This window comes from Trachinotus anak, unplaced genomic scaffold (assembly GCF_046630095.1).
Source record: "Trachinotus anak isolate AG129_WGS33_773 ecotype Australia unplaced genomic scaffold, CSIRO_AGI_Tana_v1 ptg000018l, whole genome shotgun sequence".
In the NCBI taxonomy this organism is placed as follows: domain Eukaryota; kingdom Metazoa; phylum Chordata; class Actinopteri; order Carangiformes; family Carangidae; genus Trachinotus; species Trachinotus anak.
In genome coordinates this window covers 17,079,601-17,100,515 of record NW_027273869.1, presented here as the reverse complement: position 1 = coordinate 17,100,515, position 20,915 = coordinate 17,079,601, and the positions used below count along the sequence as shown (strand labels likewise).

At 41.1% G+C, this 20,915-nt stretch overlaps 1 protein-coding gene across 2 annotated transcripts in view; it reads right to left on the bottom strand.

Annotated features, from left to right (window-relative positions):
• Positions 1 to 928: 928 nt before the first annotated feature.
• LOC139635141 (transmembrane and coiled-coil domain protein 3-like) overlaps positions 929 to 20,915 on the bottom strand; it is a 42,380-nt gene continuing 22,393 nt past the window's right edge. For both annotated transcript variants that reach the window (XM_071502165.1, XM_071502166.1), the window contains exons 2-5: positions 7,510 to 7,680; positions 6,401 to 7,182; positions 4,895 to 5,030; positions 929 to 3,923 (exon numbers count right to left, since the gene is read on the bottom strand). In XM_071502165.1, coding sequence (XP_071358266.1) covers positions 3,621 to 3,923; positions 4,895 to 5,030; positions 6,401 to 7,182; positions 7,510 to 7,680 — 1,392 coding nt within the window. In that variant the 3' untranslated portion in view covers positions 929 to 3,620. The remainder of the gene's footprint in view (positions 3,924 to 4,894; positions 5,031 to 6,400; positions 7,183 to 7,509; positions 7,681 to 20,915) is intronic.

The following is a 20,915-nucleotide window of genomic DNA, read 5'->3' as shown; positions in this document are numbered from 1 at the left end:
TGAAATGTGCTATAGAAATAAACTTGCCCTCTCAGTCACTGCTGAAAATGTATATATCGTAAAGTAATATTTCCTCTCTGCAGCTTTTTAAAACAGGCAATAAAGATCCTTGATTTTTATTTTTAAGGATCCATAAATTCACATCGGTTAATGGCTATATTTAAAATTTAAGTTACAAGTACCACTAACTAAATTTTAAATTCCACTAAATTATGTTCATATTAAAATCTGATCAGTTCAGATCTTCAGTCTGAAACCTGCTGATTTTCTTCTTCTTCAGTCCCTAAAGTTGACAGAAGCAGCGTTTAGAAATTCATTTCATGTCCCCGAAATAGTTTTAGTCCTTGCACAACCAAAGTCAAATTTACTCGATTAAATTCCATTTAAACCACATCTGACAACCTCATTTGTTTTCCAGTGCTGGTCAACTCTATTTGTCTATTTGATTTTCATCTATTATGCCTGGAGCAGAATGTTAATAAGTAGGACACAGTGCTGACGGTCATGTTTAGTCATTAGGAGTTTCCACCTTCGGAAATTTAGGCAATAAAGTTTTGTAGTTTGAAGTATATTGTAGTTTGGCCTCAGGTGCAGCAACAGCCGCACACAATTTTGAAGGCAGGGCCTTTACTTATTACAATTTTTTTTTTTTTAAATTTGTGTGTATTGCTGTTTTAACTTCAGTAAAAGGTCTGAGTATGTCGTGGTTTTTCTCTACAACAGCGTACCACACCACACAGCTGGTGGGTGCTTGTCAAAGTAATTTACACCCATTTTATGTATGAATTCCTTATGATGCTTGCAGAGTGGTTTGATCTTAACAACAGATCAGCCGTGTCCTTGCATCATGCAGTCTGTGTGGTGGATAATGTGATGTATAATGGATGAGATGTTGGGAACAGAAAAAGGCACCGGTAGGAAACAGGAACAATCTTAGAAAAACAAAGATTTATTCTCTCATCTGAAAAAAATAATGTCATGGAAAACTGATAACTAGAAACTAATGCACATAGAAGAGACAGAAAATTGAAAATATGCATTATGGACGTACAAATACAGCTTTGCAGAGAAGGTGCGTGTCTCTCTCGAAGAGACAACAGAAATAGTGTTTGGGCCAATTTGGAAAAAACATCAGTGACTACTGGTAAGAAAACAAAAAAATGTTCAGTGTTACTTAATAAGGCTAAGGTGCCTTAAAAATCTCCATATTTGGCTTTTTTTTTTGTTTTTTTGAGGGAACATAAACAGTATAGAGAGTTACACAGTAGAAGAGATAAGCTGCATTGAAAAGGCATCAGTCCCATTTCACCCCTCATCACCACAGTGATACAGGGTCAGGGAGCTTGGAGCTACATTGTTCAGTTCCCACTCTGTGATGCTGCGTTCATGTCACATGGGAACAACAGCCACTATGACACTGATGTTATAGCAATCTTAATGGGTAAATGCTGCTTGGGAACAGATTAATGATAAAGATTTTTCTAGGTTACTTACATTTCAGTCTTTTAGTGCAACAACAGACGTAGTTATTTCAAGTAGAAAAAAAAACATAAAACCGGGCAATCTTCATCCTCCAGGTCATCACAATTCATAAGTCTGAAAATATGATGGCAGGACTTGCTGTGCTCGTTTCAGACATCATCTCCGGTGAGTCAGTTCGCAGCTGTGCCAGAGAGTCAAGTGTGAAAAGGCTGACAGGAATTATTATGAGCTATTAAAAATGCTCAGCAGCAATCACTTAAAGTCTTTTCTGTGACTTAAAACAAGTTTCAACAGGTGGGAATCCTTTCGAGTCCGGTCTTTGAACTGTCAGAGCAGCTCTACTGGAATTCCCACTGGACATGAACGCAGCACGACAACAAAGGCTTCACGCAGAAGCTAATTTGTTCTTTTCAACCTTGTAAAAAGGCAATTCAGTAAAACCAGGATCTTTAAGTCAGACGTGTTCGCATTCAGAGCTTTGTCTCTCATCGTAGAGGAGGAATCACAGATGGACTCTGCTTCTCTTCTCCTATTAAAAGTCAGTGCTGCTCTCTGCGGTGAAAGCAGGTCTCAGGTCGGCCTTCCTCACAGTTTACATGCTAGCTGGATGATGTTAAAGCTGCAGTCTTTGGAACTGAGTAAAGCAACTTAACGGACCAAGTTCTTTTTTTTTTTTTTTTCTCAAATCACTTTGAGAAGCAACTGTTACCCAAGAAACATAAAACAGATTTTACATGAAGGAAACTCCAATAGTTTCAAGTTAACATGACAGGAGGCAGTTGAGAAGCTTTCCTCTTTGGGAATGGTTTGACATTTTGGGCAAAACACTAAAAAGCTCTCCTGCTGAGCGTTAAAAACAAAATATTAAAGGAGTTATTTGTAAGTTTCACTAGTTCCACATAACTAATGTTAGCATTAACAGCTTTTTACTCACCAGTCCAGAAGAAACGTTGTGAGTTAAGCATCAAACTTCATTCAAGAGCTGTCTCCAGTGGTGGAAAGCAACTATCTTATCGCAACTATTTCACAAATTTTCTTCTGCAGAAGTTAGCATGCTATGTTGGCTACGTAGCAATAGCAAAACTTACAAATACCTCCTTTAAAAATCTGCTATATAAAAATGACACACTTTAGTTTTATGTGCCAGGAGGTTAGAGCTTCTATCCAGGAAATAGTCCCACAGGAAGTGACTTCATCTCTCTATGACCTGTAATTAGGTGCATTTCGTTATGCTAAGCTAAACCAACCTTCTCCTGGCTCTAGACTTCATATTTCAGATGTGAGAGTGGTGTCAATCTACCAAAGCCTCCTTCCCAAAATGTCAAACTATTCCTTTAAGAGACACAGTACAGACACACACAAGCAGGCGTACAGTACGTGAATGCACAAACTTACAAACACAACCACAGTTTAAAACAACGCGTATCTCAGGCTTCAAAATTGTCTTTTTGAATGAGACACTGACAAGAGAAACATCACATAAATACAGAGTAGAACTGACACACAACACAAATCAACCTTCAGGTGGATGTGTCTTTGTTGTTTGTCACAGCCGGCTGGTGAACGAGGAGGCAAACTGTGCGGGTTCGAAACTCATCGACTGGCAGACACACGCAGCCAGTGAGTGTTTGTTTAGAGGTGTGAGGTGGCGCTGTAACAGGTGCTCTTCCCTTTAAGGACACCAAATAATCACTGTGTTTCCACACTGCAATAAAAGCCCACTTGTTTATATTTAGACTTTAGTGTCTGTTGGTGTGATCCAGAATCTCCTGACGACCAGATCAGCCAATAATATGGCTCTGGTTTATCTTGTCTGGCAGTTCTAAGTGTAGTGATTTGCTGTTCAGCATTCATTATAGAGCTTTGTCACACTTGTGTTCAATTGTATATTAGCTTACATCTGTGTGTTGTTGTTGGTTGGAAATCACTGTGGATCTGTGTGGACTCCATTTGGACATGCAAAGCACAGAGCCATAAATCAAGTCCACATAGAGCCCAGAAATGCTGGGGAGCAAGGGCTGGTGTAAGGCTACATGTAAACTCCTCCCCTGTTTTTGTGTTTCCATGACAGCACACCTCCTGGAGACCTGGACCCCAGGGTTTGGACAAAGTTTTCTAGACACATTTGTCTTCCTGGATCAGTGCGGGAGGAGCAATCGTTCCAAAGCGCACTGCAAATGTTCCCAGTTCTTCCACAGCAGCGCTAACAGGGACACGCCCACGCAGGTGAGCGCCAGGTGGAGGCGGCTACGCAGCAGCGGGGCAGTGAACTTGGCCGCCGTGGAAACGCACACCAGGATCACGGTGACGATGGCCAGCATGATGTTGATGCATTTCCCCAGCAGCACCTTGGCGTCTGTGTTTTCCAGCTGAACCGTCTGTTGCTGCTGCTGCTGCAGCTCGAGCTTCGACACGCGAGTCTGACACGACTCCAGCACCTCCTACGCACGCACGCACGCACGCACGCACGCACGCACGCACGCACGCACGCACGCACGCACGCACACACGCACACACGCACACACGCACACACACACACACACACACACACACACACACACACACACACAGAAATATACACAATGGTTATGATCTGGGAGATACTGGAGAGCCATGAGTCATAGGGGACAGGCAGTGAAACTTGATTAGATATAAATTGACATTAGCTGCCTTAGAAATGAATGGAGATACTGGAGGACACTTTAAATCATTAAAAAAAATCTTATCTGCAAGATTTTTTTGACCCAAAACAACAGAATCCCTTCCCTTTGAGAGTGAAGTTCCTTGATGTAAAATGTAAAAGCCATAAGGCTGCAGACGCATGATATATTTTAGGTGATCAATTAAGTATCAGAAAAAAGTGAAAAAAGAAAAAAGCCCATTTACCCAAATGGTTTTTTTTCTGTCCAGCCAACCGTCCACAATCAGAAGATGTTTAATTCACATTGATATGAAACAGAGATCAGTAACATACAGACCAAACCTCGAGCTCATTATAAATACCTTCTCACATTACTGCTTGAGTAAGTAAAAATAGGCAGTAACAGAGAAACTGAAAGTCAAACAGCACCCACAAAAAGAAAAGTCCCCTTCTCCCCTTCTGCTATGTAGCCAAGATGGTGACTGTCAAGTGAAAGATGTCCATCGTTTTACACTCAATTTGTTGGTTTTAAGTGACCATCCAGGTGTTTATAGCCAATGTCACTTATGCTGAATAAAGATAATTCAATCATTGTCATTTTATCTGACTAACTGTTCGACTGATCATTTCACTGCTGGGGCTGATGTGTCTGTATAGTCTGAAATCACTGAGGTGGTGTTCACATTCACCTGAGCATGTGGTGCATTGTATAACAGCTTCTCACAGGCAAACTGTGTGTGTGTGTGTGTGTGTACAGAAAGCATACATTACCTGAATGTCTCTGGCCCTCTCGTAGGCCTGATAAGCCACCTTCTCCTCAATACTGGCCAGCTCCTGCTTCAGATTACTGGTCTCATGCTGGTGCAGCTCTGTCAGGTCATTTAACTGGTCCTCCAACCGCTCATACCTGAAGACAGGCACAGGCACAGGCACAGGCACAGGCACAGGCACAGGCACAGGCACAGGCACAGGCACAGGCGCGCGCGCACGCACACACACACACACACACACACACACACACACACACACACACACACACACACACACACACACACACAGAGAAACATGTAGAGTAGGTGGAGGCAGAGTGCCAAGGAGAGAGCGAGAAACAATGCATAATTGAGTGTATGTGTGGGTGAGTAACAGTACAGCAGTTTATCTACTACTGCATCGAAGCTGCTGAAAACATTTGCCCTTGGTTGACTTAGCAACAGTCTGGGGATTTGTGTGGAGGCTCTGCCCTCTATTTTTAGTTTACAAAAGCTTAGAATAATGGCCCCCTACAACTGTCAAAAGCTCTTTTAAGTTCAACAGCTGATGTGCAAACAGAATTTGCCCAGTTAGTTACTGCAGCGGGAGGATTATTGCACTAATGTTTGTGTACAGTGATGGAGCTGCAGAGAAATACAGTACACAACAAAAGCTCCAGTCAATATCACAATAAAGTCAGTACAGTTTTCATTAGTGAGACTCTATTCTTTGATTTCTTTAATGTGGTGTACGTCCAGCTTTATGTTTATGACAGATTTGATGCTCCTGAACATGGACGATGTTCTGCTTCCTCACAGATGATTCTTACAGCTGCTCTTTGGTGGAGGGGGTTTGGACCTCGACCTTCAGCTTTAAAATACTTTTCAGATGGATTCAAGTCAAGGTCATAGTTTAGGTTTGCACTTAGCTTCCTGTCCTGCCAAGCTTCTTGAGACCAGGAGCCATCTCTTCATTCAGTATTTGGGTAAACAAACTTAACAGTACATCCAAGGTGCCGTCTGTAAATGTCAAATCCCCTGCACCTTTTGCACTCATGCAGCCCAATATCACACACAAGAGTTGTTGAATATTTTCTGTGGCTCTGGTCAAGTCTGAGAAAATATCTGAAAGTTTGAACCTACTGAGACTTTTTTGGTGATTAGTTAAATGTGAAGACTGCATAAGGACAGAAGTTTTTCTGTTTTACTGTGATGGCTCTGACTGAGTTGGGATAAAGTATCAGTGATTATTGATACTGAACACCTGATTACCACACACTGAGGAAGGTGGAGCCCAAACATTAGTGTAACTCACCTGGACTGTTGGTTCAATTTAAGGAAAGAAAAATGCTACAAAAACGTTGTTTGTGCTCGACCTTCTACCTCTTTGTGAAATCTGCTCAGAGTGTATTTAACAGACTGTGACTGGATGTATTTGTTCTGTATGGACATGTTATGACTGTCAGGGTGAGAGGTGAGGGGTGTCCCCCACGTGTAAACTGTCCTCATCCTCTGGTGCTGTGCTCACCTGTATCTTTCCTCCTGCAGCACCTGTGTGAAGTAGTTGTAGTCTCGTTTGAACTGTGCGTTCATAGTCTCCATGTCCTCTGCCAGCTGTCCCTGAGCCTCCCTGATCTCCCGCACCATGTCCAGCACCTCCCCCAGACGCCCGTTGGAGTCTGACCTCCCAGGACCTCCAGACCCTGCCCCCGAGCCCCCCGCTGGGTTCCCGTTAGAGTCAGCTGATGCCGACGTCCCGGTGGAGCACTCATCGTCGCTCTGGTACTTGGTCGTCTTGGCTACTGTGGTGGCGCTGCCGCTCAGACCGCGCGCTCCGCCCTCCACCTGCAGCCCTGACCCCGACTCCATGGAGCTCTTGAGGTGGGCGATGTTGTCGGCGCTGCCAAACTTGTTCCTGATGAGGTTGGCGAACTCCCGCGACTTGTTGAAGAAGAACGGCGGTGAGAGCGACACACCGGGCCCAATCGTCTTCACTTTGTCCAGCGCTGGGTGCCTCCCGGTGGCGCTGACGTCCCGCAGGCTTCCCTCCTTACTGTGAGTCCCGGACTCCTTGCTGCCGCCATCCTTGTGGCTGTGCTTGCCGTTGGTCTCGCTGTCCTTCATGCGACGGTGGTACTGCTCCAGCTTCCTCTGCAGCCGGGCGATGGTCTGTGCCGACTTCTGGTTCTTCTTCTCAAAGACCTGGCGGATGCGTGACACCTGCTGCTTGTCGGCGCTGTTCACCAGCTTCAGGTACTCCGCCACATTCTGGTCCCGAGCCGCCTGCTCCACCTTAATCTGCTCCGTCACCTGAGGGGAGAACGAGAAACTCATCATTTTCTGAGATTTCTGAAGAAAGCTGAGACGACCGGGAGAACCATGACCCTGAATCAGAAGGTGCGGTAATAATATAATAGTTTTTTGATTGGTGACTGTAGCATCATAACTGACATTCAATGGGAAATGGCTCATCATTGGATAAAGACACAACTTAACTGCTCTACAAAGGACGACCGAACCTCCTGTGTGATGTTTGTTTAAACGGCCCACGTGTCACATGTGTGCACTCTGCTCTGCAAGTCAAACACAGTAAAATCTGCTGACACCGCGCAGCAGGTGAGTAATGCCTCCTCTGACCTTGAGGATCTTCTGCTGCAGGCTGTCGATACCCAGCGCTCCTTTGGTGAAATCCAGCCCCACTCCGTCTTCTCCGACGCTGTCCACCACGTCCAGGTTGGACTCCGAGCCGCCGCGACGGATGGGCACCGGGATGCTGAGGATGTTGACATCGCAGCCGCTGCGCTCCGCCTGTGGACGCACAGGAAAGGAGAATGAATGATGTTACTTATATTTATATTTACTTATATTATGTTAGTTTGTCCAATTATTTTTCCTATATATAAAAATGGCTGCAATTCCTAAACAGTTCAGATGATACTTCTGCTAAACCCCTTGAATTAAAGCTGAAAGTGAACACTTTAATCTGATGTTGATGACTTAACTTCAAATCCTTATACTTATGGACCCGACTGTACTTTGCAGAAAAAAAACAGACTTTATACAGACGTCAGACTCTGTGCAGGCGTTCAGCAAAACTACGCACTAGCAACCTGCTGCACAATCTTGTGTCATTGATACAAATTACCAGGAGTTTTATTTCCCATCTTCTGAGTTTACTGTTTTCTTTATATCTCTTCATTAAATGTCTCAATACACCAACTACCTTACTTGCCAAGAAGCACAGAGCTAAAACAGGAAAGACAAGAGGATCAAAAGAGTCTTGAGAGGATTCTTGTGTTTAGACTGGAGGTGAAGAGGTGGTAAAAGCAGCCGAGGAGACAGTAAATCTGTCTTCAGATGGCACAATGGTCAGTTAGTGGAGCAGTGATGAGCCCAGGGCTCCAAACAAACAGCCCCCGGTGCCTCTTGTCCTGAAAATCCACTCTCTGCATTGACAAAAGCAGACGATTATGTAAGGCAACCTAAAATATTAGTACGTGGTAACTCTGGTTGCCACGGCAGCAAAGCACACACAGGCAGACTTAGCTCTGAAACACACACATGAGCAAACTGCTGACATATCCTGGAGGCAGCTTTTTTTTTGTGGCTTCATTCTTTTTGTCTTTTTCTTACACAAGCAGAATAAATGACACTTTAATTGAGTCCTGTGGCTTTCAGCTGTACAGCCGGGGATACATCCTGAAGACTCAGCAACCATCACCCACAGCACTGAACAACAACTTTATTTATTTATTTATTTATTTATACAGTCATTCATGTAACTCCATTGTCCTAAATCAGTATTTCTCACTCTCCCTGATTACAGATGGCGAACACGCTCAGAACATCACACATCCGTCAGTCCAACCAGACGGCCAGAAACACAGCCAGAACAAACCTGCGTCGTAAATAATGATTCAATCAGCATTATTGAGTATTCGCTGTCTGTAGCTGGCTGGTTTGATCCATCTTTTTTTTTTGTTTGACTGCTGGGTGCAATGTTTATGCTCTGGTAGCTTGGGATAAAATTTGAGAACAATTTATAGCTTTAGGGATAAAGCTGTAAACCCTTTCAGAAACACTATATTTTAAATGCTTTACTTGCGTCCTCTTTCTTCCAATATATGAGGATTACGGAAATCACGAGCCTGTAGTCTGTAGTCCCCACTTAGAGCAATCCAATCCCAGAAGAAATGCTTTTTATAGCCCTCCAAAGAAGTAGTAAAATGTTTTTATTTTTTTATTTTGTTCATTTAGCTTTTTAATTAAGACTTTATTGTCTGTAAATCTTGTCACCCTCTATGATGCTCTAAATGTGGTTGTAAATGTGAAATTCCTTTCATTTTAATTAACTTATTTATTTTTTGTGCAACCAAAACAGAGAAAAATGAAGAAAAAAAAAATCAGAATCAGCCTTACAAGCATCACATTTTCCAGAAACAGCACCACAAACTACGACAGGATCTCTGTAGCTGCTGTCGTGAACTAATGTCAGAGAAAACACACTTATCGATCAATGCATTTACTACATGGTCATATTAATGTGACTTTTCATAGCACTAGCATCAAAAGTGCTGACATCCTTCTGCCTGAACATCAGGTGGGAGGCAGGAAGTTAATCAGAACAATAATCATGAGGTCATTTGATGATGAAGGTTGCTAAAGTGATTAAGAGTTGCAGCCTGATGATTAGCGAGCCTGCAGCAGTTAACGAGGTGCAGTGCATCACCTTCCTGTTGCAGCGCACACTAACCTCCCATTTCTACACTCAACCTTTGAGTCAGACGCTGTTACACGAACTCCTCTGCTGCCTGTCACATGGTTACATAGCAGATGATTGCAGGGGATTCATGTGCGTAAACGTGTGGCTGGCGGAGCCTCGCACTCAGCTGTCCACACGCGTATCGGACATGAGGGTGAAAGTGGGGAATTATTAACATGTGAACACACAGAGGCTCCATATGTCTGTTTTAAAGGGGCAGATATCTGGTCACTCCTCGTCCTGTGACCCTGGTCCGCACTGAGGCCGTTTAGATTATCATACAGATGGGAGGACACACAGCCGCAACACATGAGTAACACACCGGGGGATTTGTCCACTAGGAAACATAAAGGGGTTATCCTGGGGTGCGGATCTAGCTGATTCAACTCCCCTCTGGTAAATAAAAAATGTGTGAATGGATGTGAATGCAGAATGTGTTTCTATTAAGGCGTGATTTCTAGTCGTTTTCCTTGGAGGGAACTACTACTAGCATTTGATTTTGCACGGCAGCAGACAGCCCACAAGTTCCAAAAGCTTTGTTGGTTAGTTTGCATAACATCTGCAGTTTCCTGAGATCATATCTGGCCTGGAAGCTTTGAATCACAGCAAAACAACCCATCTGTACTTAAACACAAATGTCATACACTTGACTGCTTTGCAGTTCTATTTGTTCCTTTCAAGGAACACTGATCCGCTCACTTCCACAAAACAACTAGAAAAAATTAAGTCATTTATCACAAACAACTTGTCAAATACTTGGTGATTCCAGTTTCTCAGATGTGACAATTCACTGCTTCTGTTTTTAACATGGACCCTGAAGATGTAAACTTTGGTGTGGGGACTTTTCTGTTGTAATACTGTAATAATTCTTAAACATTCAATTAATTAACATTAAATCAAGACTAAGACTGTAACATCTTTGTGAGGTTACACTTGGGGAAAGTGCAAAATGCTAACATGTTGATGTTTAAATGGGATATTGATTTCCATTAGCATTAGCGTTTGCTTTTTAGCACTGACCACACAGCACAGCTGCCAAGCTGATGCTGATGGTCATGTCATTGGTTTTGCAGCTATACAGTTATAGATTCAAGCATTTTACATGTACATATTAAAATTTGAAGTGAAGATGGTGCTAGATAAAAAGTCAGATCATCACCAAACGTGATAATAATTCATCCTGAGGTGGAGACAAATGTCTGGAAGAAATTTCATGGCGATTCATCCAACAGTTGTTGAAATATTTCACTGAAAAACCACAGATGTCGACCTTGTGGTGTCACTAAAGGAAAGATCAGGCAATCATCAACGTTGCTGGGATTCCTCCTCTGGGCATTGTGAGTATTTGTACCAAATTTCTTGTTGATGCATCCAATAATTGTTGAGCTATTTTAATCTGGACCAAAGTGGAAAGACCTACAAACTGACCTACAGTAACTCCCCTGAAGCCACAACTGTAGCATCTACAGGTTAATCGATAAACTAATGAAAATAATCATCACTTCAAGGCCTGAACTACTGTAAAAAAATCTACAAAAAGCTGACAAAATGAGGCAAATATAGTGTGTCTGTGCGTTGGTGTGGGATTTGCATAGGCTTTCTATACTCCAAACCTAAGATTAGAGACTGCAGAGAAAGCCTGTGATGTGTACTGTATGAGAGAGAGAGAAAGAGTGGGCCAGCAAGTGCTACTCCAACTCCCACTAAGCCAGCTCATCTGAGTAGCTCATTGATGGAGCTGGGAGTAGGGACCTTGCCACGGGGAGACGATGGCCTGGCAAAAAACACACAGGAAATCGCCCAGGAAAGCCTTTTCGTTTGTAGCTGGCAGCACAGAGTCCGGAGCTATTTATTCCTGCCTCACTATCCATCAAGTCATTTTCCACTAACATGAGCCAGAGGTAGACACATGTCAGAAACAAGGAAACGGCAAACACAACGTCCCTCATGAACAGTGCAATCTTCCCCTTCAGCTAATCAATGTAATTTTAAAAAACACCAATACACAGAGGTGAGATGCAGTAATTTGTCAAAAAACAATCAGCAGCCGTCCCCAACTGAGGAACGAGCAAATCGATCCACGGGACTAATCCATCAACTCCAAGCTGTTTACAGAAAGTGTAAGAACCTCTGTGTGGAAGTTAATATAAACACTGTACATAAATGTTATTTGTCACCGTCACACACGAGGCGAGTGCAAAGGCTGTTTATAACAACCTGAGCCTCACGTTAGTGACGTCATACTCCTGCAGTAGATCGTGTATGATCATCTACAGGGCTGTGAAATATAAAAATAGTGTATATGGAATAAAGCTGCAACGATTAGTCGATTAATAGATTCGTTGACAAAATTAATTGGCAACTATTATGATGATCAAATAATCAGATTTTAAGCAAAAATGACACAAATTTACTAGTTCCAGCTTATTAAAAATGAAGATTTGATGCTTTTATTTCTCGTACATGATAATAAACTGAATACCTTTGGGTCTGGACAATAAGACATTTGGAGACATTACAAAATAACTATTTTCTGACATTTTATATACAAAACACTAATCAATAATGAAAATAATCATTAGTTTCAGCCCTAATATGCAACAGAACCCACTCTTAAGCAGCAGTTACACTTTATGTCTTTTTGCACAGAAATGATTAGTTGATTTAATTAATTGTTCAGTAATTACAACTGAGAATTAAATTTTGTTTAAATTACTTATCAAGCGATTAATCAGCTTTCAGATAATGAACCTTAGTCTTCTAGTCCAGTCACAAGGCATGTTAAGATCAGTATTTTCTGACAATAAACAGACCAAACAGTTAATCAAATAAATAAACAAATAAATAAATACATATTTAAATTTATATATCACAGATGATACCGTATTAGTCATCTATTAGTCGGCTCTAGCCCAGCATGAGGACACACACTGTCTGAACCAACGCACTGGATTAACTCTGAATGAAACTGGTGTGTGTTTGGGTGTTGGGGAGCAGGGAGTAATGGGATTGGAAGATCAAGAGATTTAGTGAAGGAGATGTTTAAAACTGGGTTTTTAATCCAATCACAGGAAGCTACCTCATCATAATGACATTACATACTGTAATGCTGCTGAAGTGACTGAAGTTAAGTATGTGTACACAGGATAAGTATAGGATAACAATAACTATAGGATACACAGGGATAAATAGGAATTACAGTATATTCATATCATAAACCACTGCTTTGGGCCGGTAAACATTTTGACCTGATGGTGGCGCTAGAGGAAAAGTCAGAGATTCACCAAAGTTATTAGGATTATCCCTCTGAGGACCATGAACGTTTGTACCAAATATAATGGAAATCCATCTGATTGTTGTTGAAATATTTCAGTTTAGACCAAAGATCTCGACCAACAACATCCCCACAGCCACATTGCTAGGTCGGCTAAAAATGGATGATTATTTTAGGGCTTCCTGTTTCCTTCTCTTTGCTAGTTACTCATGCTTTGTCTCTGTCTTACCTAGAAGCACAGAATATACAGCAGCTCTTTGGACAAATCTGGAGATGTACTCAGGCACAATTTAGATACAGTACTCAAGTTCTGAAAGGCTTAATCCAGCAAACCCTGTTATGTTTGCCAAGGCCACTCTGTTCCAGCAAACTTGAGAATAACACAGATGAGTAGCCCTGGTAATTTATGACTTTACTTCCTGAGGGCTCCAGAGAAAGCTTGCACACCAAGTTTAATACATCAAGATGCCACAGAATATGGTCTTAGTTACACAAACCACTGCACCTGCGATTCAAATACATTCAACCTGCTAAGAAAACAGCTAGGGAGCAGTTTGTGTGGGTTGATGACAAAACCCTTTCTGCAACAAATCAAACAAAAATGGGAACAAAATGAGTATTTTGCTGCATGAATAATGAATGAAATAATCTCATAGTGGATCTTTAACAGTGCTATGCATCATTAAGATTACATTGTGCTCTCTGTGGGCCATGAGGCACTGCGTTGTATAATTTTCACATTATCTTCACATGATCTTAGAAAACTAGGGTCTGCTGTACTAATTTACATCACCATTGCACTTCTCCCTCCACTGCTGTGATTTGAGGGCTCATAACTTCTCTTATCTTCAAAGTAAACTTCTCTTATCTCCACAGTTGACTTAAATTAAAATGATTTTAACAATTAAACAGGGGAACTCCCTATAGTCAAGTCTACAACTGAAGGAAAACTTCTGACATGTCTTTACACTGCATATTTATTTCATTCTTTAATCTGGAAAATTATCACAAAAATAACATTTGATTAAAGTTTTCTTTTCCAATTGTCCTGTGTTTTATTTTAAGTGTTGATATCCATAAGAAGATATATTTGTGGTTTAAAGAACCAAAAACCATCTCAATGTAGTTTTACGTCTCCTCTCAGGCTTCAGAAAGTTTTCTGAGTGATCCAATAAAAATATAGCAGATTTCAGGTAAACACCCAGAGAAACCAGTTCCTACAACGCTGGGTGGTGGGTGCAGGTGGGTGGGGCTTGGGGTATGGCTGAAAGCAGTGACTGCTTTGTTGTGACATCACAAAGTTCCAGAAGTCCTGACGGCTGGTTTTAAGGCTCAGTTTCTGAATACAGGCTGTGTGCATTTCTCTGTGGACTGAGGCTTTGATACTTTCACAGTATTAATATAGAACCTGGACCTGCTTTATAATCAAAAAACACATGGACATCTGACTTTATACTATGTGGGACCTTTAACTGTTGGCGAACAGTGAAAGATAGAAAAAAGCAGCTTTGTTTTAGTGACAGAATATACTCTGGGTTTTTAACTGTATTCGAAGTTTTAGTTCACCTATGATAAAAAAAGAACTGTTTAAGGTGAAATGAGACATTGGGTTCATGTGAACTGGGCTGTGGAGCCTCCTGCCTGAGGATGGATCAGCCGTGACTCTGTGACCAGGGAGAGGAGCCTCCTGTGGGGAACGGGAGCAAGCAGACAGGCACACCTCCCCACGGGGCTCCACAGATGCAGCAGAGAGTCACACACTGAATAAATGGAAAGCCAAGCAGTCACAGAGCAGATGGAAAATAGGAAGTGGGCTAGAATGCAAACATGTGCAGTTTAGGTAATATTCAGAATTGTAACTAGGGCTCAGCAATGAAATACACAATAAAAGCTATACAGATTGTAAGTTTGTGATTTAGAGCTGTATAAATAAAACTGACTAGACTACATGACAATTCAATATCACAATTTATCGACTTTCTGTGGAACAAACAGTTCTGTTGTCAAAATGAATGATTCCAAGCAGATTGTATAAAATAAATAAATGAAATTAGCATAATAAAACTTACAAGTAACACAATTGAACTTCAGTTCATCATTTTAGGTGGGATTTTGCATATATTTGCCATAATTGCATATAAAGTGTTATCAGAAAAATATCTTTAATATCTTGACAATGGCTGTAACTGGCAATTATTTTCATTATCTGTCAACTGTTTTCCCAATTCATTTATTAATCATTTGGTCAATAAAATGTCGTAAAGCAGTGATAAATGTCCATCACAAGTTATATTAAAACTATTACATTCATGTTAAGACATATTAAAACTGTTTAGTCTGACCAACTGTCCAAAATTATCTAATCTATAAGATCTATAAGATCCACACACTGCCCATTAAAAGCATGTGATCCAAAGTCCTCCATATATGGTTCTGCCTTTGCTTTGTGTTGACAACTTGACCTTTGTTCTATCTTCAGCAACGCACACACACACACACACTCGTACATCCGTACTGAGGCCAAACCTAAGGTGGAGCTGAGAGGAAGTAAACAGCGTGTGTCTGATTACTGTGTCACTGCACTGACTCAAAACCAATTTCATGTCCGGACAGGCCGCTCTCTGCACACACCCACACACATACTGAACTCGTGGCGGGCAGAACAGGACATGTCCACATGATCAACAGCCAAAGTACGAGACATGCATCATTGTCTAGAAGGTGATCAGACCGTGCCAATCCTTCCCTGATCAATCACTTTTGATTGCTGCTTTTACCATCACGCTCAGTCCTGCTTCTAAAACCACTTAATTTGATTCCATGGCACTCTAATCATATCAAATTGCCATATTATCCCATCTCAACTATTTTTACACTGAAAATCTATGCACTTGACCTGTGTGTTAACAGAAATTAGTGACACGGTGATGAAGATAATAGAGAATCAATGTGAAGTATCTGAAAAGCACTTAGCATCACTGCCACTACCTACATGTGGTAGAGCAGATGATTGTTAGGTGCCTGTGTGATGGGCTGGACATGACATCTAATTGACGTTATGACGTTCTTGAATGTTATGGACTTAAAAACATCTTATTTCGCAAAAGACTGAAAGAAACAGGAAAGACAGTGAATCGAAACAGTTGCAACTGAAACTGGAGTGAATTATATCTAAAAAATCCTCGTGCATAAATGTCAGGACGCAGTTTACTTCTTATGTAATGCGCCATTTAAATTTAACTGCCGTTAATAACATTTGCCGGTCCCTTCTGTCACAGAGATCTACAGTGCCACAACAGACACCTTAGTGCAGAGGTGTGTCACTGTATCCTGAATGTAGAGTTGATAATAGAGGGTGTGACTTCTGAGCTGCCACAGAGTCAAGTGTTAACCGACAGGACTTTAAAGCAGAAGGACTTGATCAACTTTGTACTTTACTCAGCGCTTTAGACTTCGTGCAATATGTAAGCTATGAGATATGACCTAAAAAGCAGCCCAATTTCTTGCAGAGCTCTGTAGTTTGTCAGACTGACATGCCCAGAGAGTATGAAAGTATCATAGTGCTGCAGTGACATGGCCTAGGACCCCCCCCTCCAGAGCCTCATTAACAAACCACAGATGGAGGGATGAGGGAGGAAGGCATGTCTGACTGAGTCAGAGACCAACTGAGATATCTTTCTCTCATCCTCTCCTCATTTATTCTCCTTTAAAGTCGCTGCAAATTTAAACTGATCATTTAAGATGCTACCAGGGGAAAGATGGCTGGGTACTACTGGTGGAGGCTGCTGCAGCAGAGAAAATGTTTAAGTAATATATTTTTCCAAAATGATTTCAGAGCAGGCCAAAAGCTAAAATGTGCTTAATTTTCAGGTGCATCAGAGAAAACAGAGGGTTCTTCAAGGGTTAAATGCTAATGATAGAGATCCAAAGAACTACAGTCACTAAAACACAAGAATAGACTGGAATAGACAACAAGTTATGATAGCAGCCCTGTACGGTGGATGCTTAGAGCTAAATGCTATTGCCTGCTTTTATGAACATTTCATGTACACATTAAAGAACAGCTAAGTAGAAATGTCAGAAATTTGCATAAAAGTTGCTGTAAAAGCTTTTACTCTTGCCTGAGGTGGAAGAGTTGACAGACAAATTTAATGCCAATCCATCCTTTAGGTGTTGATGTAATTTGGTCCGGACTCGAACAGTGGGAGACATCCAACATGTGATATCTCGATACAGTTCAGCCAAAACATCACGATATGTGATATTATGGAGGTACAGGAATATTATCCAATATCAGCCTAAAACCTGGAGCCACACAGTTAGCATGGTTAAAATCAAAGGTTCTTGAATGAGCTTCGCACTGCGTCATTTGCTTCTAAAAATTCACACCACATTTTGCATCTCCTCTGCTTTGATGGAAAGAGGATGTTGCTACTTGCTTCAACTCTCCAGCTGTTTCAGAGTGGGAGGAGTTGACAACAGTCTTTTATGACACAAACTGTGTAATTGAAAGCCTGAAGATAAGACTATCAACTCAGAACAATTCATGTGATTTGTTTTGATCTCAGACCGGATGGTGCTTAATGTTAAATGCAGTGTGCAGCTGCCAGTCTTTTTGGTAATCTGGTTTTATCTGTTTGTTGTAATTAAACTAATGTCTCTACTTGAATGATGCTAATGATATTTGATGATAAAGTGCTGTATTTAGACAGGCACATTAAAAACACATTTTATATGCAGTTGACATTTCCCACAGTTTAAGGCGCCATTCGTGCTCTACAGAGTCTTGCTGGGTTACAAGCCCTAAATAAGAACTACTTCTTGTGCATTTTCAGCAACACATGCAGGAGAGAAAAAAGAGCAACACTAAAAGGTGATGTAGTCCGCTACACTGCTCTGTTAAGGGCAGCAGAGAGAAACTAGATAATACAGTGAATCAATAAATCACAGCACAGTGAGAAAAGAGAGAGTTGTGGATGGACATCGAGTTAAAAATCAATGAACTGTTGAAAATCCATTAACTATCCGGGCAGCTCAGTGCCAGATAATAATTTGGTAATACAGCTTCTACATGTACAGAAACAGCAATACACACAAAGCTTTACAACTGAGTACAAGATGTACTACTGAGAATAGCTCTACACAATCTGAGTCATGTGTATTGTTTATATATGACCTCCTTTACACACCCACATGCAGTTTGGGAATAAAAAAAAAAAAAAAAACTAAAAGTTGTAATCCCTCCTCTTCTCTCTCCTCTCCTCTTGTAATCTGAGATTTTAATCTGCGCTTTCCAGAGCAAAGATTACTCAGCAGCCGCTGCTCCCATTTTAAATGCTCTGGAGGAAAGAAAGCGGGGCGAGGATCCAGATGTGTGAGGTTGAGAAAAAGACAGAAATAGTAAAAAAGGGGGTGTGGAGGATGGAGGGGATGGAGACAGAAAGTGGCAGAGAAGAAGAGAGTGAGGGTGAGAGAGAGGGAGAGAGAAAATCCCGTCTGCTGTAACAAGTCCAGGTCAGCGTTTGAACGGCACAGACGGATCATCGAAATCAGATTAAAAAGAAAGCATTCAAACAAGTTAAGGTCAGAATTTATATTGCAGCCTGAAGGGAACATCTTAGTTTTATCTCAGTGTACAGGCCACACAGGTAACATCTGTACAGAACCCACAGTGATCTCTGAGCCACTAATGTCAGCAAAAAATTTGAACTGTCTACATGTGTGTCAGTAAATACTCTGCACCACATCTAAACACAACTACACACATAATATGCAACTGAGAGGCAACTGGTGAAAATTAACCACTTTAAATACCACACAACTTAAAGCACTAGAATATTTTATATTGAAAATCATGCTAACATCATGCATGCTATCCAGCTAGCTGAGGACTAGCTAGCAAAATGCACAAAAAGCTCCTTTAAATAGCATTTGTCAAATACAGATCTTAAACTTCACCATTTCAATAATGGGTGTATTCATGAAACCTAAAAAAATTTAATAATTATCATGTAATAATAATGTTTTTGAAATGTCACAGCTAGAAACTTAAAAATGTCAAAGAAAGAAATTCAGACCACATAAATTAAGATGATTTAGTGGTGATAAAATGTCACAATTAGGTATTTGGTTGCTTATAAGTTTCAAATTATTTTGGCCATAATTTGCCTCCATAATAAAATAAATATAAGTCTTTTTGCTCCTCCTATTCTAAGTTTCAAGAATATATTCAGAAAATGAAAAAACATTGCTATAAAAAGGTATTCAATTAAAGCGCACTCTTTAATTCTAATCAAATTTGAATGTGGAACTTGAATTTATAATCACCTGGTGAAGTTTCCTGGATGAATGGAAAGACATCTACACAACTATACAGTACAGTCCTGTTGGCTATAACTTGCTAAGTCTAGATATCCTATGACCTGAGTGAATGTTTTTCTGCCTGGAGGAGTTACTGCAGTTTGGAGGTATTAACCCACCTCATTTCTGTTAATTAGGATAAATATCAGAAACACCTCACAGCATCAAAAACTACATGTTAACTACACTACAAGATGCTCATAAAGATGAACAAGTTGAGAGACTGCATTAGTTTTAACTAGATGTACCTAATGAAATTGAAGCAGAGTGCATAATAGAACATCTAGACAGCCCATCCTCAACCCCCACAAGGACAAAACACTGAAGTTCAGATTAATATTTTACCCAAAGACAAGAATTAAAAGGCATTGTGATCCGGAGGAGAAGCAAACAGCCGTCTCCGTAAATGTGAAGTGCTTTTACTGCTCGACTCATCTTAGACGATGATGACGCACACAGTAATTTCAAGTCTGCTTTTACAGCTAAAATAACAAGAGAGACAAAAAAAAACTACATTTTGCAGCCGAGCCAGCAGCATCACCACTAGCTGGGATGATGAAGACAGAGCCACTGACAACTACTATTGGTGCTCCAACTGATCTCCAGTGCCAACTTGAATGAGTCACTGTGCTACTGTGAAAATCACTGAAATCTGTTGAGTGAGGTCGGATTCTGTTGGATGGAATATGTGGCAATGGGCTGCTTCAAACGTTTTTCATCCATACATTCAAAAGACACTAAAAGTTAACAGGAAATAAGAGTGACCACTAAAAACTGTTTGTATATGGCTGGTAAAATGGTTTATAACACAGACACAGACCGCTGGAAGAGTCAGGTCGTTCACATAATTAGCAGCAAAATGTTCTTCTAATGCAAAACAACATGATGTTCGACTGACTAGTGGCTTAAAAGTGCATTTTCCCTCATTTGTTTGTTGTTTTCCGGCTGAGAAAATGGCAGATTTTGATTGTATTTGGTTTGAAAACCATAATATTTTTGTGATCATAAGTGCAGGGCTGCAATGATTGCTCAATCATCAAATTAATCAGCCGCTTGTTTTGGCTCTAAAGTATACCATTGCTGACAAGTGACCCACTTGCAGGTGATATTCAAGTGATATTCCCAATGTCAGTCCCTTAAAACTCTAGATTACTGGGCTGCACTATAAGGTTCACATGCACACACACACACACACACACACACACACACACACACACACACACACACACACACACACACACACACACACACACACACACACACACACACACATATATCAGTCTCATTCATTCTGTAGTTAGATGCCAAATATAACAGAGGAAGGAGTTGAGCTACATTCAACACCTCTATAGAGAGATGCTCCATTTTTGGAAGCCTCATTCAGAGCGTAGCACTGCTCTGCATTTTAAACACACACACAAACACATGCACACACACACTGGCACACTAACCAACGTACATACTGTACGTGTCCACGCAGTCTGAATTATCCTGCACTCTTCCTTTCAACACAAAACCACATGCAAACACACTCCTGTAAATTACATAACAGTGACTGGCAGGTGTGTGTGTGTGTGTGTGTGTGTGTGTGTGTGTGTGTGTGTGTGTGTGTGTGTGTGTGTGTGTGTGTGTGTGTGTGAGACAGGA